Raw genomic sequence first — 20,964 nt, forward strand, 5'->3', positions numbered from 1 at the left:
AAAGGTTACTAATCTCACAAAGTTTTTCTGCTGCAGCAGGTTGGAAAAATAGTCGTCCACACAAAACTGCAGTATGAATATTAAGTTTAATGTGGTCATTGTCATGCTTCTGATTTCCTGCAAACAATGTAAAATTCTACTTTATAACATTTACTTACAACTTCTTTGTTTGTAACCAGGCCGAGTAATTGACAGGATCATGATTTAGTTCTCTCATCAGACTTGTTAAGTCTCTATTAGAGAGAAAAAGTCTGGTGTCATCTACAAAGAGCAAAGGAAATATAGTATTAGATACAGCAGCAAGATAATTAATATAAATTCGGAATAATAAGGGTCCTAATATGTATCCTTACGGGACACCACGTTGTATTACATGTCTTGTTGACTTATGACCATTAATAAGAACATATTGTTTTCCATTAAAAAAATAATTACAGAGCCTTTTTTGAACATTACTTTGAAAGCCATATCTATGCAGTATAAATAAATGTGGAGCCAGAAAATAAACAATCCCATGAGCAGTTGGATTTAATGCCACTTTGTTTGATTTGTACTTATAAAATGACATTGTGTTCGGCCTGATAACTTTTAATACTTAAAAAATAATGTTTGCAATGTGCGACCATATTTATTTGACCCCAAAAAATGATTTTTGCAAATGTTCTTGGAATTTCATTTCCAAAATTTTAGCCCAATGTTATATTTATAATAAATAAAGGCAGGAAACTTCATTTCATAAATACATATTGTCTCTTTATTATTGGACACATACACCTGACCAACTGCAGGACAACATGAGGCACTGTAATCATTTTTTTGTCTGAACAGTGTTGAGTTAAAACACATCTATATTTCAGTACTTTGGAATAAAGAGGTGTGAAACCGTTATCCAGACTAATAACTCTACTATATTACTTCCCATAAAGTACCTAAGTACCTAATCATATTTGAAACTGGGTCCATGGGCAAGACTTGACACCGTGGTGCGAACAGTGAGGCATCCTGGGAGGTTCTTTCTTTCGGAGAACAAAGGATGGGACACCTTCACATGTCCAGTAGGTCTGCACAAATGACAAATCATCTGTGGTCCAGTGACTTCCAACAACAGAAACACCCGAAATGAGACAACAGGCTGACTGCAGCACGTCAGCAAAATCTTTTAGCATCAGATTTTTAAAATACATGAAAAAACACACTGCAGACGAATATTAGCCTGTGTGGCTAAATCTGGCACGTTTACATGCTGGACTCAAGTGCTCAAGTTAAATAATGTGCACTGACTCTTCTTAAATATAACAAACACTTTTGATTCCAGGGTCACTGGGGTTGATTCATTCTTTATTCTTCCACCAGTTTGTGTCAGACTGAGGAATTTTAAATTCTATCAACAGTGGAATTTATCAGCTTTTTATTGCCGTGTCCTGATGTTTGCTCTTAGTCAGTTCACCGCTGACACTGTTATTTTTTCCTGTTAAATATGATCATAAGTTTTTGTCTGACTGCTTTGATTTGCAGTCCGTAGATAACAGCATTCATGGAAGGAGGAACCACGTGGAACATGATGGACGCCAGCTTCCTGTGGTCTGATAAGTGAGAGAAACGATGGAGGATGATGATGATGGCACCCGACACAAACATGATGATGTATACGGCCAGGTGGGTGGCGCAGGTCTGCAGCGCTTTGCTGTTCAGCACCTTGTTCTTACTACTCAAACACACTATGGCGATCCTCAGGTAGGTGAGCGTGACGCTGCACATAGATGCAAACATCATGACCATGGCGATGCTGAGCCCGTAGATGTGGTTGATGATTATGTTTTCACAGGACAGCTTAAACAAGGAGGCGTTGTCGCAAAATGGGTTGAGTACAACCTGCCTGCAGCGTGACAGGCGAATGCTGAGGCTCACAAGGATTAAAATCAAAAAGAAAACTACCGCCCAGGCCGACACCGACAGCGCCACCACCATCCTGTTGGTCATGATGATGGTGTATCTCAGGGGGTTGCAGACGGCCACGTAGCGATCGAAGGCCATGATCATGAGCACCGTGTGAGAGGTGCCTCCGTGAAAGTGAGCGCAGAACGCCTGGATGACACAGTCGATGTAATGAATGTAGCGCTCTGTGCCTGGGATAAAAATGTCACTCAACAAGCGAGGGATGATGACTGTTGCTCCAAACGCATCATTAATGCTCATGTTGCAGAAGAGCAGGTACATGGGCTGGTGGAGGCTCTGCTCCATGAAGATCAGGACCACCAGGCCGATGTTGGACACCATGATGAAGATGTAGATGAGGAGGAGGAGGATGAAGGCAGGAATGGAGGACTTAGGGCTGACCTTTAACCCCTCCAGCTGTAAAATGTCCATATTGAAAGTGTTGTTCTCCATTCTGCAGACGGAGGATCCTGCAGAGGATCATAGACAAAGAATAGAGTCAACACTGTAACAGTTATCATCATACATGATGGTGTTAATGATTCATAAGATGGTAAACAAGTGCAGCTTTGAGGAAGCAACACGTCTGATGATATAAAAAAATAAATGACATGAGTGTAAAGTATCTTCTAATCCCAAATTTTAATGTGTACCGCTACACCTTGTTTTGCATGGTTGGTTGGATGTAATGCTAAATTCATGGAAATGTCATTGGAGACAGCTTAAAACAGTGATTTGAACATGTCATGTTTAAACTTTTGTTCAGTGCACGTGTTCTTCAGATTAGGTCTTGTAATGTAAAGCAGTATATTTGTCCGTGTTTTCAGATACAAATTATCACTGTTACAACATCTGATTTAAAAATGCTAACTCTGGGATTTAGACAGAAAAAAACATCTGCTGATTTCTCTCTGGCATTGTTCACTATTACTGAGTCAATGTGACCTCAGTGTACACGTAAACTAGAACTACTTCCTCATGGTTGTGCGCCTCTGTGCATCAGGCAAGTTGCAGTTACAGTTTACATTCATGTCTCAAGATCTATACAATCAGCACAGTTTCAAGATTAGAGTCACCAATTCAGTATCTGACCAAATGTCTCCCCTTCTGTTCCTGAGATATGACGTTAAAACATGATGATGTCACAGTCAAGCTGACCTTTGACCTTTTGACCTTCATTAATTTATCCTGTTAGACATTTGTGTGAAGATTTGTCATAATTACTGAAAGAATTCTTGTTTCGTCAGGTCACAGTGACCTTGACCTTCGACCACCTATTTGTAATTTGTTCATCCTTGACTCAAAGTTGACGTTGGTGCCAAATTTTAAGAAATCCCCTTAAGGTGCTCTTGGGATATCATGTTCATGAGAATGAGATGGATGCAGGGTCACATTAACCCTAGACCACCAAATTCTAATCAGTTTATTTTTGAGTTGAAGTGGACATTTCCCTCATGACCCTCTTGTGAGTTTTCATTCACAAGAATGAGACAGGGGCAAGGTCACTTTGACCTTTTGTCTTTGACCCCCAAATTCTAATTTATTCATCCTTGATTGAAAGTTGACATTTGTGCCAAATTTGAAGAAATTCCAAAGAGGTGTTCTTAAGATGTCACATTCACAAGAATGAGATGGACGCAAGGTCACAGTGACCTTGACGTTTGACCCACAAACATTACAATCTAATTAGTTAATCTCTGCATACAAATGGATGTTTGTGCCAAATTTGAAGAAATTCCACGAAGGCCTTCTTGAGACATTGCATTCATAACCAGCAAATTCTAATCAGTTGATCTTTAAGTACAAATTCATTTGTCTTTCCAATCAAACCTTTCATCGTTTATACACAGCGTCTTTAATGTGTTCATCATGCCTCATGTGATGCTGCTCTAAGTATTAATTATAAATGTTTCAACAGATTAAAATTAACGTTCTTCAAAGTAACAAGCAAAACAAGGGCTAAAGATCATCACCCATTCTTGAGAAGTGGGACAAAATGTCCTGCCAAAAAAACAAACAAACAAACAAAAAAACAAACAAATTTGGTTTCAGGGTCGAAACATTATTGTTTTATAGGATTAATAAACATGAAGGAAATATTATTTATAAAACATTTTGACCTGCTTTTATTTTTGACCTCTAAACTTGCCCTGTGCCAGGAAACAGCCTCGTCCCAGACAGAAATTCACAACTTCACACCAAACATTAAAAAATACATTAAAAGCCTTCAAATCTAAAACTTTTAATGATCTTCTTTTACAATATTTTTTCTTGAAAATGTTCACCTTCTAAATCCCTTCAAAGATACGTCCCAGATTTTTGTCAACTCTGTCAGATTTCTACAAAAATATAATTTAGAGTCAGAATCAGAAATACTTTCATGATCCCTGCGGGAAAATTCTGATTCTCTACAGTCACTCAGATGTGAAGTAAGAAGAAGATATAAATATAAAGAAATTAAAATAAAATGTAAATAGGAATAAAATGTGTTTATGCTGTTTAACACTAAGATATTAAATATAAAAATATCTTCACTGTGCTGAGACTGTAAGTGTGAAAACATATACAGATATGTGCCACATTACACTGTATAAACTAACGTTTCATTCAGAAATATAAAATATGTTTTATGCTTTAATGTTCACTACAATATACATCAATACAATAAAATATGAATAAACATAAGAAAGACGTGAGCTACATCACGAGGACTCCTGTCTCACTTCCTGGCTTTAAAAATGTGTGAATGTTGCTCAGGTTCTGGTCTGCTTTCTATTTTATGATACACTGATTAGATATTATTTCTATCAGGTGTGTCTCAACCATGACAGGTCGACTCCGCTGGCCTTCTGAATCCAAACTGAATAAGAATTACGGTTTAAAATTAATGCTTTGATGAGCATTACAAGAACTGTGAACAGATCTGACAGTAGACTGCTGTGAGATTAATAAATAAAGAACTTTTTGTAAACTGTCAGATTTTCCCTCTGACGTCCATCATGTCTGATAGCTAAGACCAAGCTCAGTCACTGGGAGGTCGGTCTCTTACGAGGATTAACAGTCAAAACTTTGATGTTTTAAAATATATCTTTCAGCCTGACTGAAGAGTGAAAATAAAGAAAACTAAATAAGGTGTTACACAGGACAGAAGCAGAGACGAGAAGACAATATAATGTATGAGGATTTAATTATTTAAGAAAATTAATAATATAATACTGATTATAAATATTTAGTTCATTCAAATATCAGTTTTCTTTTTCAACAAAGCAACAGCAAGTGTGTGTTTGTGTGTGTGTGTGTGTGAGCTTTACCTCTTGACATGAAGCTCCTCCAGCCAAAACAGATACCAACTGGCAGCCATCTTTTATAAGCCGACTGAGACGCTCCTGGTTCTCCAATCAGGCGTTCACAGCCCTGACGACCTTCGTCGTTACGCGGATAATTAACCTGAAGTTTTTATTTCAGTCATCTTTATTCAACTTCTCTAAACTCAACCTGATCACCAGGGAGTATTCCATCAAGCAGGCTAAAGGCAAATCCAGGCTTAAATGGCCAAGTCTGGCTAATGTGAGCCAGACTTGTCAATAGACAAGAACAGACACCTAAAAGACAGTTCTGCCAGTGCTTTACACACTCACAACTGTCATGATAAATGTAGATAAATATATGATATTTATAATAATATGATAAATACAGTACAGGCCAAAAGTTTGGACACACCTTCTCATTCAATGCGTTTTCTTTATTTTCATGACTATTTACATTGTAGATTCTCACTGAAGACATCAAAACTATGAATGAACACATGTGGAGTTATGTACTTAACAAAAAAAGGTGAAATAACTGAAAACATGTTTTATATTCTAGTTTCTTCAAAATAGCCACCCTTTGCTCTGATTACTGCTTTGCACACTCTTGGCATTCTCTCCATGAGCTTCAAGAGGTAGTCACCTGAAATGGTTTCCACTTCACAGGTGTGCCTTATCAGGGTTAATTAGTGGAATTTCTTGCTTTATCAATGGGGTTGGGACCATCAGTTGTGTTGTGCAGAAGTCAGGTTAATACACAGCCGACAGCCCTATTGGACAACTGTTAAAATTCATATTATGGCAAGAACCAATCAGCTAACTAAAGAAAAACATGTAGTCATCATTACTTTAAGAAATGAAGGTCAGTCAGTCCGGAAAATTGCAAAAACTTTAAATGTGTCCCCAAGTGGAGTCGCAAAAACCATCAAGCGCTACAACCAAACTGGCACACATGAGGACCAACCCAGGAAAGGAAGACCAAGAGTCACCTCTGCTTCTGAGGATAAGTTCATCCGAGTCACCAGCCTCAGAAAAGGTGAACGGATGGATTCCACATGCCTGGTTCCCACTGTGAAGCATGGAGGAGGAGGTGTGATGGTGTGGGGGTGTTTTGCTGGTGACACTGTTGGGGATTTATTCAAAATTGAAGGCACACTGAACCAGCATGGCTACCACAGCATCCTGCAGCGACATGCCATCCCATCCGGTTTGCGTTTAGTTGGACGATCATTTATTTTTCAACAGGACAATGACCCCAAACACACCTCCAGGCTGTGTAAGGGCTATTTGACCAAGAAGGAGAGTGATGGAGTGCTGCGGCAGATGACCTGGCCTCCACAGTCACCGGACCTAACACCTCTGGGAACTCCTTCAGGACTGTTGGAAAACCATTTCAGGTGACTACCTCTTGAAGCTCATGGAGAGAATGCCAAGAGTGTGCAAAGCAGTAATCAGAGCAAAGGGTGGCTATTTTGAAGAAACTAGAATATAAAACATGTTTTCAGTTATTTCACCTTTTTTTGTTAAGTACATAACTCCACATGTGTTCATTCATAGTTTTGATGCCTTCAGTGAGAATCTACAATGTAAATAGTCATGAAAATAAAGAAAACGCATTGAATGAGAAGGTGTGTCCAAACTTTTGGCCTGTACTGTATATGTATGTGTAACATCTTTAATCAAAAAACATTAACTATAAAAAAACAAATTAAAATGTAATAAAAATGAGATAATTTAAAAAATCACTTACAACAGTAAAGCCAAAATCAAACTAATAACAACAAAACTATAATACTATGAAACTGAGGAATTAAAAAAAGATCGTACATGAATATGTGATTACCCTTCCATCCCCACCCTGCTCTGTTTACAATTGACCTATGGCTAAGCCCCGCCCTCAAACACAATGAGCCAATCACAGTGCGTATAGCCATTCCCATACACTGGGACATTCTCTGCCTGGACGTCTCAATGACATCTGATCGTTATGTCCCCAAAAATCATCAACTGCCTCCTGTGAAATGCCGTGTACTGTGACACCTGCCATAGCGCCGCTCACTGAATGTTGATCGTTTGTCCGAGTGAGTGGAGGGGGCGTGGCTTAGCCATAGGTCAATTATTGGCTTTGCCTTTGTTATGTGTGAATATCATGTTGTTTATCATGTAAATTTACAATGTTTTTGTTTTGGCTTGTCAATTTTAATTCCACTGTGATTTTAATTGACCCCAGGAAAAACAGTTGCTGCTGAGGCAGTGACTAATCAGGATCTGAAATGAACAAATAAACAGCACAGCAGAGACCGAACTTGAACCACAGTTCTTCTGAGCCAGGCTCATCCACAGCAGACAACCGCCAGCTGGGTCATTATACGAAAACCTGCCATTTTGTGTCCCGCGAACAAAACTGTGCTATAAATCTCAATAAACAATAAATACACTATAAACATCTTAGAATTTATTTTCCATGATATCTCTTGTAACATTAAAACAATGTAAAAGTTAAAAACATAAACTGTCATAAAAACATAAACTTATATATAAAGTCTCAAGTGTCATTTCATTACTCGTGAATGGGTTTTATTCTTAATATCTGTAAAATGTTGTAAAAAACATCAATTTAGTCGGGTCGCCAGGGAGTCGTCAACCCTGTTACTGTTAATGAAAACACCCCTTCTGAGATAATGGACTGCTCCGAAAGTTGCATCATTTCCTGGGAGTGAAATCAGCTTCCTTTTGTGAACATGCTGATGAAAAGACAAGTAAGTGTCCTCTTATTTTCATGATTGTTCTTAGAGTTATATAATGTTTGACAGAGGGGGAAGAGCTTATTGTGTCAGCCCTGTTTCCACAAAAGGACACGCTAAAAAGATATTTGATAGAAATTTTTAATGTATAGAAATAATATGATATAAGCCTCTAATGAATGCACACCATGTGGTCTCATGATCTTCACCACATGGCTAGTAATGGCTGCCAAGAACATTTTTCGTCAACCCTGTTACCATTCTAGCGTAACAGGGTTGACAAAAGTATGGTTTTGCAAGTACATGAAAATATACTTTCTGTACCAATAATATTTACATTATATACATGGTTTTACAAGTTTCATCACTAGCTGAGAGGGAAATTGAAAAAACTGTGCGCTTGGTGATGAAGTTTTTGAAATTTGGCATAGTGTAAGGTATGGGTATAAGGTTTTCAAAAACCAAGTTGGGATAGCCACAAATTTCAATATGGCCCTCACCGGAGATTTGGATCTGCTCCAAATTGTAATGGGCTCCATGTTGGACCATGTTATACCTCTCCACCAAGTTTAACACCATGCCAAATTTCAAAAACTTGTCACCAAGTGCACAATTTCTATGAATTTGTACGAATTCCCTCTCAGCTATGAGGTTAATGATCTATACTGATCTATATTAATATACTATCAGCACAATGTTATGTTGAATTAAAGGTTTATGAATGTCCCATTATCTCCATTACACCCAAAGCTGCACTTTAAACTAGCAGTATGGTAACTGTTGTCAACCCTGTTACTGAGATGTCAACCCTGTTACTTGTATAATATTCTAGTATAATTCAAAAAATGAAAACACAAATGTCAAATCAACTCATTTTATATGTTAAGTAAAAGAAACCAGTAATCTACAGAACAGATGTGGGTATTATTGTTTTGTTTTCATATTCTGTTCTTAAAAAGAAAGATGCTGTGAAAGGGTCAATTGCAAATGAGCATATTCATCCATGGATAAAACAAACACCTCAATATTCCCACTGTACAAACACACTCAGTGTAACAAGGGGAGATTTATCATTCATAGTTTATCAGATTTGTTGAAAATATGCATTTAAAACATTTTCAAACATTAAATGGTGTATCGTAACACGGTTGACAAAACACACAGATGCATGTTTATTAAATGTGGAAAAAAATAAAAAAATAAGATAGCCTGAGATGGCACAGCACCTATTTCTGATAGGTAAGGATCTATTTAATCCAAAAAAAAGGGTCATAAATAGTTTTAAAACAGTACTTTGAAAATTAAACATTAAGAATGGGAAATGGCACGTTTTCATATAATGACCCAGCTAACAAAAGCAGCATGCCAAAGCATCTTTCTTTCCCCTCCATTCATAGCTAAGGTTACAAGTGGGCACAGCATTAGAACAACTGTGCAGGCTCAGGACGAGTGTTTAATCTTTGTCAATGTGTGACAGGGTCAATTATACAGCAGTAATAAGTGTAACAAAGTCAAATGTATATTTGTAAAAATAAGTCTTATAATTCTACAAAATTTGTTTGTGTTGTTGTTACCTGACACTCTTAGGCCTCCGTAGTCAATATATGGAACGTTTGATACTCAGTTTCTGTACCCCTACGTTCACCTTTGGGGGTGCCCCACCTGTAAAGGGGTGTCTCCTGCCTTACCTCTCCCCTTTTGCTGTTGTGCTCTGTGGGAGAGGTAAGGCTACATTGCTCTCGTAGTAATTTCCATGTTTTAGCGCTGCTAAGCTGTTTAAGTTCATTTTATACTAGCGTAAACTTGTGTCGCTTAATTTGTGTCTGGGCTGGAGTTTGCGTGGTTGTGTATGACAGAGGATTTTGTTTTTGTCACGTGCTGTGAGGAATAAACGAAGATCGCCTCCAAAGATATTCACAGCCTGGGCCTCTTCATATCAATACAACGCAGACATCACAAGAGTCCACAGCTTACAAATGTACACGTATTGATTAGTTGGATTCTCCAAAGGCTAAGTCGATGTTAGTAAGCCAACGCCACTAACAGACAGAGTAGCATTTCTTTCACTAACCCGGCACCTTTACACACCACAGATCACAAATATTTAGCTCTTAAACATAACTACATTGAGAGAGGAAACTTAAAGCTTCCACTCTCACATGCTCCATTCTTCTTCTGACCCACAATGTGCTCAGAGGACCTTTGTCCATCTTCTCTGTAGTTATCTCTGCTGTCAGCCATTTTGTCGTTGCTTTTACACAAATTTCAAATCCTAGAATTGTAAAGGAGCGGCCTGCCTTACTCTGTTTCTAATTAGATAACCCTGACATTCTTACCCTAACCCAAACAATTCCCACTCCGCTGCCTAAACCTGACCAATCCAACCAATGAAAGCAAGAAGTATTAGCCAACCATAGAGTGTAGGGCGGGTCATTCCTTCAATTTTCTAGGGTTTGCATTTCTCACACTCACTCACACACACACACACACACACACACACACACTTTTTGTGTCTTAGTCTTTAGTTTAGGATATGTCGCCTGTTTTGATTGTTCTCTTGTGAATAAACACATTTGGAATATCATGCTGTGCATGCATGATTAAATATTGAACAAATAAATCTTGTCAATCTCTCCTATATCAAAAACAACAAAATGAGGTGAGGTACCACCAGCATCATTTTTTAATCCAACAATGTTATTGCACGTATACATTTTAAAATGGTAAATTAATTTAGATAAAATTTTTCAATTCAATTCACAAGAACCATTCAGACACACATTCATACACTGGTGGCCGAGGCTGCAAGACAAGGGGCTACCTGCTCATCAGATAAACATTCACATCAGAAAGCTTAGCCATCGGAAGTAGTTTTGGGTTCAGTATCTTGCCCAAGGACACTTTGACATGTAGATTGCATGGGTCAGGGATGGAACCACTTATCTTCTCAGTGGTGGCTGTACCTACTGAGCCACAGTCGCCTCGATGCCGATGGTCAAAAGGACCATTGTGGCCATTATTTTCTAGTGTTGATGTAGATTTAATGTAATAAACTTTGTGTATGTGTTAATAAATATATAGAGAGCAGAACAACATTATATGTTTGGCACAACGTACAATTCCAAAAGACCAGTTTAAATTCACATAATTTCTAAATAAGTTTCTGTGCATGACGGTCTTTTTAATCCCAAACAGACATCAGGAGCCCTGTCCTGGATATTCAGCTGTCTTTTCTGTCTCCAGTTTGTGGGTGTGTGGTGAGCAGAGTGGCAGCTTTCCTCTCACAGTCAGGACACTGTGTTGACGTCCTTTGTGGGTAACACAACAGCAGGTCTGAACCTGCTCAGAGTCCTCCTGATGGACTCTCGCAGCTCCTTGTTCCTCAGACTGTAGATCATCGGGTTTAGGAAAGGAGTCAGAGCGGAGAACAGCACAGACACAATGATACGGTCCTAAAACAAAATCAAATATAGATTGAACAAACTTTAATAAACACATGAGGTTCACTCTGCCATTTACCACACATCCTGATGATGACAAAGTTGGTCAGTCTGTCGTCCAACACTTTTGAATGTTCAGATTTCTATGAAATGTTCTGTGAAGGCTTGTGCTCCCCAATCAGCCAAGCAGCATCAACATGATTCCTCTTATTGTTGGTGACCATTAAACTTTGAGGCTGGTGCCTTTTTAATATTTAGGTTGACAAAGTATTTTCAAGACCAAATGGACAAATGCACATTTAATTTGCTGAGAATATCATCATCTGGATGAATCCAAGAGGTCGGGGCAGAGTACAACACAGTGTCGGTGATGCACACCTAGAAAGATATTCATGGTAACCAGAGGGTCAGTCCTGAAGTTTTTGGCCTTCTTCTGACTTTCCCTCTATCTAATACATATTCACTGATAGCATCAGGGCATAAGAATGGTTACCTGTAACCAGAAATAGATATGTGAAAGACTGCAGGCCAGACTGCCATGAAATATACTATATATGTCATTCTCCGGAGGATTTATAACTTCATGACTAATTTCTCTGCGCCACTCCCAGCACTGCTCTGATGGAAAGAGTCCACAGCTGATGCTGCTTTTGAGATTAATGCTTACACAGGCATGCTAACACGCTCACAATGACAACAAGTTGATGATTCGCAGGTATAAAGAATGTCAAGTTCGCCATCTTAGTTTAACGTTTCTATCCCTCCGTGCAGATGATAGCCGCGGCTCAAAGCAATATGTTTCCAATTTTGTCCATCAGTCCCATTTATGTGAAAGTGATATTACAATTTGACACAAATGTCCTCTTGTTCTCAATGATGAACCGGGATTTTGGTAGTCATACGTCCAACATCAAGGTGACTGTGACCTTGTCTGTCTCATTCTTGTGAAAGCACTATCTCAAGAACACCTTAAGGGAATTTTCTCAATTTAAGCACAAACGTCCACTTGGACTCAAAAATGAAATAGAATGATGCCTGCAAGCTCGTTCAGGCCATCAGCTCAAGCTGCACTGATTCATACACATACACTACTCTATCATCGATAAAACACACCCTCTTCCCAGCTCTCCCTTTGCCTTGTCAATGCCACTGCTGCCCTGCATCAGCACTGCTGCTCGCTCTGTCAGCCCCACCTCCACCCCAGCATCCACCCGCAGGCTCCAGCTAAGGGGGGAAATATTTAATCATAACTGCCCAATATCTCATGTGAACATAACTGCGTGGAGCGAAGAGTTTAGACACATTGAAAATGTGAGTTGACTGAAGTCATTAGAATTTGGTGGTCAAAGGTCGTCTCTTTGACCTTGCATCCATCTCATTCTTGTGAATGCAATTTCTCAAGAAGGCCTTGAGGGGGTCTCCTCAAATTTGTCACAAACGACCACTTAGACCTAAGAGTGCACTGACTAGAATTTTTTTGGTCAAAGGTCAAAATGTAACTGTGCACAAAGCGATAATTCTAGTTGTGTGCTAACATACGCTAATTAGCACAGGTATTTGACACATGAAAATGATCTGGTGAAGGCACTCGGGGAAAAGTCAGAGGATCACCAAAGTAATTGCGATTAATTCCAAGGGGAACATGAAAGTGCCTACCAAGCTTCCTGGCAATCCATCCACTAGGTTAGTTGTTGAAATATTGAATATTGAAATGTATTTTATTTACAGATTTCGGTCTGGACTGAAGTGGTGGAATGACATTTATAGAATCAGACTCAGTGACCCAATCTGCTGAGAGGGGCCACAGGATGTGACTGAAAGCTTTGGAAACACAAAGTAAATGGACCCAATGTTGACATATGTTTGTCAGGCTTCTGCTTCCAAGGTCAAAAATGAAACTCTGAACTCTTTGCGAGTCTTATTTAAAATACTGGTTTTGAATACAGCACTCTTAATCGTATTTTTTGGTAGACATATATGAGACTAAAACAAAGGCAAAGGTAAAAATTAAAGCTGAATGATTCGTCTCGTACCTCAGGTGAAAATTTTCCCACCCTGTAGGAGATGTATACAAACGAGGCCGAGCTGTAAGAGATGGACACCACAGTCAGGTGGGCGGCACACGTCCTGAAGGCCTTTAGCCTTTGAGCAACACCCATCCTCGATATGGAAACACCAATCAGGATGTAGGAGGTGAGGATGAGGACTCCTGTGGTCAGTAGTGCCAGTATGGCGAAGGAAATGGAAACAATGTTATCTATGACGGTGTTACCACACACCAGGCGCCGTACAGACGACAGGTCACACCAGCCATTCCTCACCACATTGGGGCCGCAGTAAAGCCGCTGCCAGGTCATGGAGGTAGCTGGTAGTGTGCAGAAGGCGGCGAAACTCCAGGCTCCTGCGATGAGGAGCAGCCGGACGGGCCGAGTCATGACCGCCGTGTAGCGCAGGGGGTTGCCGATGGCCACGTAGCGGTCGTACGCCATGACAGTCAGGATGGCATAGTCAGTTACACCTAGCTGAACGAAGAAATGCATCTGGAGTAAGCAGCCTGGGACGGAAATGGTATTCACGTCTGTCAGGAGGCCCGACAGCATTTTGGGGATGGTGGTGGTGGTGAAGAGGATGTCCACGAAAGAAAGGTTGGAGAGGAAGAAATACATGGGAGAGTTGAGCTTTGAGTCAGTCAGCACCTGCGTGAGAATAAACAAGGCGGGATTAAGACACTAATAATTCCATTTTAGTCAGACTAAGGCAAAACTGATGAAATGAGCTTTAATAGATTATTTTGTACCACAAAGATGATCATGCTGTTTCCTCCCAGGATGATGATGTAACCCAGAAGCAGGAGGACAAAAACTATCTTTTTCTCACCAAGGTTGGCGAGGCCCTGGATGATGAAAAAAGTGACGCCATCAGGCTCCCAGGTGCCGTTAACAGAGCTGGATCTCTGATTAGTCGACAAGGGCAGGTACGAATCTGGAGAAAGAGTGAGGTAAGGGTGGGGTTAGTCAGGCATGTGCATACACGGGGTGTCTCTCAAAGTCAGGGAAAGATCCTCACACTGCCAAATTTCAAGGAGGATACGTCATCGTCCCGCCGAAGGACTGTTCCAGTGTCAAGGATCCTTGTGAATTTCACAGAGGATTGAGTCCTTCTTTCAGAGAAATTCATTTCATCATTCATCATTTACAGCAGAGATGGAGCGCTAAAAGTCACGTGACTCTGAAAATACAGTTTAATCAATCAATCAATCAATCAATCTTATTTATAAAGCCCAATATCACAAATCACAATTTGCCTCACAGGGCTTTACAGCATACGACATCCCTCTGTCCTTATGACCCTCACAGCTGATCAGGAAAAAAAACCCAAAAACCCTTTAATGGGGAAAAAATGGTAGAAAGCTCAGGAAGAGCAACTGAGGGATCCTTCTTCCAGGACGGACAGACGTGCAATAGATGTCATACAGAAGGGACCTACACCTACACCTACACCTACACCTAAGGGAAGCATGTATAGAGTGAATAGGATTGGTCTGAGCACAGAACCTTGTGGAACTCCAAAACAAACTTTAGTATTTGCATTTGTTTAAAATTTTACAACATGAGAGTGCCAAAATGACCACAGTACCCTGAAACGCCGGGTGACACTTGTTAGCCTGTTCCAATGTGTGTTGACTGGATGCTAGGAAGGACTCTGTCTCTGCAGGATCCTTCCTTGGAAGGAGTCATCCTACCAAGGAAGGATCCTTGACTTTGAGAAACACCCATATACTCTGAAGCATCTGCCCCTTTGACCTCTGACTAGATAAGTGCTCTTTACACCCAACATTTTATTCTATTTCTTATTAATTTTAGATTGTAGTTTATAAATTTGGCCCATCGCAACAATTTTTAATTAAAAGTGTGGTGCTCCTACGAGAACTGCCACCTTATCCTGGTGGAGGAGTTTGAGTGCCCTAATGATCCCAGGAGCTATGCTGTCGGGGACATTTTGCCCCTGGTAGGGTTTCCCATGGCAGATTGGTTCTGGGCGAAGGGTCAGACATAGAACGATTCAAAAGACCCTTCATGATGGAAAACAACAGGAGATCATGTACCCGGCCCCGGAGGGTTCCCGGGGCCTCGCCCTGGTGCCAGGCATGGGGTTGGGGCCCGTGGGAGAGCGCCTGGTGGCCGGGCCTTTGCCCATGGGGTCTGGCCGGGCCCAGCCTGAACCAGCTACATGGGCTCGTCCCCCTGCAGGCCCACCACCCGCAGAGGTATCCAGAAGGGAGTGGTACATTGTGGATTGGGCAGCAGACCAAGGCGGGGGCCTTTGCGGTCCGATCCTCGGCTACGGAAGTTGGCTCTTGGGACATGGAATGTCACCTCTCTGGTGGGGAAGGAACTGGAGCTTGTGGAAGAGGTTGAGCGTTACCAGCTAGATATCGTTGGCCTCACCTCGACGCATAGTTCTGGCTCTGGAACCCAAGTCCTTGAGAGGGGTTGGACTCTCTCCTTTGCTGGAGTTGCTCCGGGTGAGAGGCGGAGGGCTGGGGTGGGCTTTCTGATAGCCCCCAGATGCTCTGCCTGTACATTGGGGTTCACCCCAGTAGACGAAAGGGTTGCTTCCCTGCGCCTTCGGGTCAGGGAACGGGACCTGACTGTTGTCTGCGCTTATGCGCCAAACAGCAGTTCAGAGTACTACCTTTTTGGAGTCCCTGGGACGGGTGCTGGACAGTGCCCCGACCGGAGACTCCATTGTTCTGCTGGGGGACTTCAACGCTCACGTGGGCAATGACAGCAGGACCTGGAGGGGCGTGATTGGGAGGAACGGCCTGACTGATCTGAACTCAAGTGGTGTTCAGTTATTGGACTTCTGTGCGGGTTGCAGTTTGGCCATAACTAACACCATGTTCAAACATAAGGATGTCCATCGGTGCACGTGGCACCAGGACAGACTAGGTCGCAGGTCAGTGATTGACTTTGTAGTCGTATTATTTGACCTGCAGTCATATGTTCTGGACACTCAGGTGAAGAGAGGAGCAGAGCTGTCAACTGGTGGTGAGTTGGATCAGGTGGCAGGGGAGGATGCCGCGCAGACCTGGCAGGCCCAAACGAGCAGTGAGGGTCTGCTGGGAATGCCTGGTGGAAGAACCTGTCAAGGTGATCTTCAACTCCCACCTTGAGCTTCGACCGCGTCCCGAGGGCAGAGGGGGACATTGAGTCCGAATGGGCCTTGTTCCGCTCTGCCATTGTCGAGGCAGCAGTTGCGAGCTGTGGCTGCAAGGCCACTGGGGCCAGTCGTGTCGGCCGTCAGGCTGAAGAAGGAGGCCTACAGGGCATGGTTGGTCTGTGGGTATCCGGAAGCAGCTGGCGGGTACCGGCGGGCCAAGTGGAGCGCAGCAGCGGCAGTCGCGGAGGCAAAGACTCGGGCGTGGGAGGAGTTCAGTGAGGCCATGGAGAAAGACTATCGATCGGCTCCAAAGAGGTTCTGGCAAACCGTCCGGCGCCTCGGGGGGGAAGGCAGCAACTTGCTCACACTGTTTACAGTGGGGGCGGGGAGCTGCTGACGTCAACTGGGGACATTGTTGGACGGTGGAAGGAATACTTTGAGGAGCTCTTCAATCCCACTTACACGAATTCCAGTGAGGAAACAGAGCCTGGGGTCTTGGGGGTGGGTTGTCCAATTTCTGGGGCAGAAGTCGCTGAGGTAGTGAAGCAACTCCGCGGCGGCGGAGCCTCGGGGGTGGATGAGATTCACCCTGGATATCTCAAGGCTCTGGATGTTGTGGGGCTGTCCTGGTTGACACGCCTCTGCAACACTGTGTGGACATCGGGGGCAGTGCCTCTGGAGTGGCAGACCGGGGTGGTGGTCCCCATTTTCAAGAAAGGGGACCAGAGGGTGTGTTCCAACTACAGGGGGGGTCACACTCCTCAGCCTACCCGGTAAGGTCTACTCCAGGGTGCTGGAGAAGAGGGTCCGGTCAATAGTTGAACCTCAGATTGAGGAGGAGCAATGTGGTTTTCGTCCCGGACGCGGAACCGTGGACCAGCTCTTTACCCTCGCCAGGGTGCTGGAGGGGGCATGGGAGTTCGCCCAACCAGTCCACATGTGTTTTGTGGATTTGGAGAAGGCTTACGACTGTGTCCCCAGGGGCATCCTGTGGCGGGTGCTCCGGGAGTATGGGGTTGGTGGCCCTTCCTCAGGTGGAGGAGTTTAAGTATCTCGGGATCTTGTTCACGAGTGAGGGTAGGATGGAGCGGGAGATTCACAGGCAGAGCGGGAGATTCACAGGCGGATTGGGGCGGCGTCAGCAGTGATGCAGGCGCTTAACCGGTCTGTTGTGGTGAACAGGGAGCTTAGCCAGAAAGCGAAGCTCTCGATTTACCGGTCGATCTAAGTTCCAACCCTCACCTATGGTCACGAGCTCTGGGTAGTGACCGAAAGAACGAGATTGCGAGTACAAGCGGCCAAAATGAGTTTCCTCCCCAGGGTGGCTGGGCTCAGCCTTAGAAAAAAGGGTGAGGAGCTCGGACATCCCAGAGGGACTTGGGGTAGAGCCGCTGCTCCTCCACATTGAGAGGAGCCAGTTGAGGTGGTTCGGGCATCTGGTAAGGGTGCCTTCCGGATGACTCCCTTGGGAGGTGTTTTGGGCATGTCCAACCGGGAGGAGACCTCGGGGCTGCCCCAGGACACGCTGGAGGGATTACATCGCCCGGCTGGCCTGGGAACGCCTCGGGGTTCCCTCGGAAGAGCTGACAGATGTGGCTGGGGAGAGGACTGTCTGGGCTTCTTTGCTGAGGCTGCTGCGCCCGCGACCCGGACCCGGATAAGCGGAGGACGACGAGTATGAGTACGAGTACGAGTGTAGTGTACTCCCTGACAGCAGAGCTGAAGAGACAAGACATTCAGGAATGTGCATAACTTCATATCCGTTAGATTTTCCTGGACAATCTATCCAGAGTCCGTTACATTAAAATTAAGGTCCCAGGTTTTAAGTTACATCCTGTTCACTAACTTTTGATACTTGAAGTACTTTTTGTTGCTAACGCCTCCAGACTTTTGTTTAAGTAACATTGTGAATGCAGGACTTTTACTTGTAAAAAAGAATTCGGATTGTGTTATATTAAGATGTAAATACTTCTTCCACTGCAGGCATGAAGCAAACTTAAGATCAGCAGAACCGAGCTGCAACAGAAATTGTCAAGAAAGCTTCAAAGCAGGAAAAGTACGTGTTAAAAAAAATCGAAAGTTGACGTTATTTTGTGTCACGTGTTCTCAAGCTCAAGAAGAAATAACTGTAAAAACACAAACAACTAATTAAAAAAAAAAAACATCCTTAAGGACTCACATACATTCCTTAAACACTGTCATGTTTGCTGTAATCGTTCCTCCTCATCACACTGGCCATTTAAAGATACCAACATTCTCAAAAGAGGTGGAACATAAACCCAATCTGTCCTGACAGTCTGAGAGAGACTGAGAGAGGATTTATCACCTCAATACTTTCCAGTCTATCCGGTTTTAATATGCTCAAAAAAAGAAGAAATATCATGGAAAACTGAGAATAATGTGATTACTATTACTTTACACATTTAGCAGTCTGTGCAAAAACAATTAGGAAGTAAACTCAAAGTCAATAAAACAGGTGAAGGATCAGAATTTGACAAAGGCAGCATGACCTGAAGTGACTGAATCACAAAATCTGAAGGTAAAGCTCTTTCTTTCACTCTGGAGTCGAGTGCATGGAAACTCTAACACCTCAAAACCTGCTGCTTCCACTTCACAATCACTTCTTTAACCAATTCAATATACAAACAACAAGTATAAATATAGTTTAAAGCTTCAACACTGTATGATAAGAGCAGTTAATGTTAAGCCTTTATGCAAATTAAATAAGTAAGAAAAGATTCAGCTCTTTCTTTAATAGTTTGTAAATGTGTCATCGCCTTCAGACACTGACAAAGAATTTCACTGAAGCACTTTTAAGGGAAACAAATGAAGAACCTTTAACGTTATCATCATTTTTACAAACTGTCTTCTGTATAATAACATTTCTGTTCTCCTGCTTATAACTGAAAACATATTTGTGAAGTCAGACTGTGGAGTTTGATGGCACTGGACATCATTAAAACATTAAAGCACACGACAACAGCACATAATGACAATGACAGGAACACTCACAGACCTCTGGGGCTTTCAGGGGAAATATCAAACGGTAAAAGCTCCATCTCTCTTCAGCAGACAGACACACAGACAGACAGATGAACAGATGGGTGGATGGAGGAAAATTCACTGTCAACAGAAAACAAGTGCAGAATAATGAATGTGTGAAAAAGAAAAGCTTTGTATGTAACCTAATGTGTGCACGAGCTCAGTGTGACAGCAGCTGTTACACAGTCAGAATGAAACTCTTTAAAAAGCTCTACAGCTGCACAGCACAAACAGCACGTCTTCATATTTGTCTTTTGAACACAACAGACAGAAATAAGATCTCATCATCTCACCTGAATGTGTGAATCTTTGCTGGGCTCAGTCACGTTCAGTCAGATAGAAGCTCAACTTCATCCACGTCCACATTTTGTCCTTTCAGGAGCGACTGAGCGTTTTCTGATTCTGATGGAGATGAAGGTGAGACCAAACATGGTTAATTACACAAAGTGACATCACATCCTTTCATTAAAAATATAAATTGTACACAGGACAGTAAGAGAATTCCAGAGGGACCTATTTTTAGTTACCTCTGTGGTTATAAACAAGAAAACATGAGAAACATCATCGTCTTTGTTGCCACGGTAACAACTGCCCCCTTCAAATGTTTATTCTCCTCATTAAAGGTTCATTATAAAAGTAATTACTTTAATTGCTTGTGTGTGTGTGTGTGTGTGTGTGTGTGTGGTTGTACCTGTTGTTGTGAAATTATAAAGTTGGTCTGAGTCACAACTTTAAGAATCTTTCAGAGTTTCAGGGTTCTTTTGCAGTTAAATAATAAAATGAATAAATTTGTACCAGTCACTGTAAATAAAGATGGACGACACGTCTCCAGTGTCCAAACATGAATCCAAAAATTTCCTGGATATGCAATGGCGGAGGTGTGAGGTGACAGGGGCTGGCTGTGGCCACCTCACGCTGATTCCTGGCCACCCTATTGGCCACCCTGGCCTGACCCCAACCACCGTAACGTTAGTAATCCAGTATCGGTGGACCAGAGCACACCCATAGGCCAAGCACCACTGAGTGCCAGTGGGGCTGTCCAAATGCGAATGAACAACAGATATTAACAGGTAAGCTGTAATATCAGTGGGGAGATTCGCGTTTTGAGGCTAGCAAGCTAACGTTAACTAACAGGAAAAGATAGCAAAAAGTAAGCATTGGCTAACTTCTTTATGCATCAGTGAAGTCATCCTTAAACTGTTAAGTAAGCTACATGAGGCAAAAAACGATGTATCGTCACATTGTTTAGTCATTCCAACTAAAGTCACATTACTTTTTGAATAATTTTAATAACAGGGAAATTGACTAGCATCTTCGTCAGTACATGTTTTT

General features: G+C 42.2%; 2 protein-coding genes and 1 long non-coding RNA gene across 3 annotated transcripts in view; all 3 read right to left on the minus strand.

Moving 5' to 3' along the window:
- LOC144464766 (uncharacterized) overlaps positions 1 to 20,964 on the minus strand; it is a 130,961-nt gene that overhangs the window by 96,259 nt on the left and 13,738 nt on the right. The gene's annotated exons all lie outside the window — the stretch shown is intronic.
- On the minus strand, positions 1,459 to 2,388 carry LOC117272657 (olfactory receptor 5B17-like). The gene has a single exon (XM_033651662.2). It carries the CDS (start codon positions 2,386 to 2,388, stop codon positions 1,459 to 1,461), a length of 930 nt encoding a protein of 309 aa, XP_033507553.1.
- Positions 11,275 to 15,717, minus strand: LOC117269310 (olfactory receptor 10J4-like). The gene is made up of 4 exons (XM_078172115.1): positions 15,519 to 15,717; positions 14,225 to 14,409; positions 13,461 to 14,123; positions 11,275 to 11,439 (listed from the first exon to the last, which is right to left on the minus strand). Exons 1-4 carry the CDS (start codon positions 15,715 to 15,717, stop codon positions 11,275 to 11,277), a joined length of 1,212 nt encoding a protein of 403 aa, XP_078028241.1.

The sequence above is a fragment of the Epinephelus lanceolatus genome, chromosome 11 (assembly GCF_041903045.1).
Source record: "Epinephelus lanceolatus isolate andai-2023 chromosome 11, ASM4190304v1, whole genome shotgun sequence".
NCBI classification, from domain to species: domain Eukaryota; kingdom Metazoa; phylum Chordata; class Actinopteri; order Perciformes; family Serranidae; genus Epinephelus; species Epinephelus lanceolatus.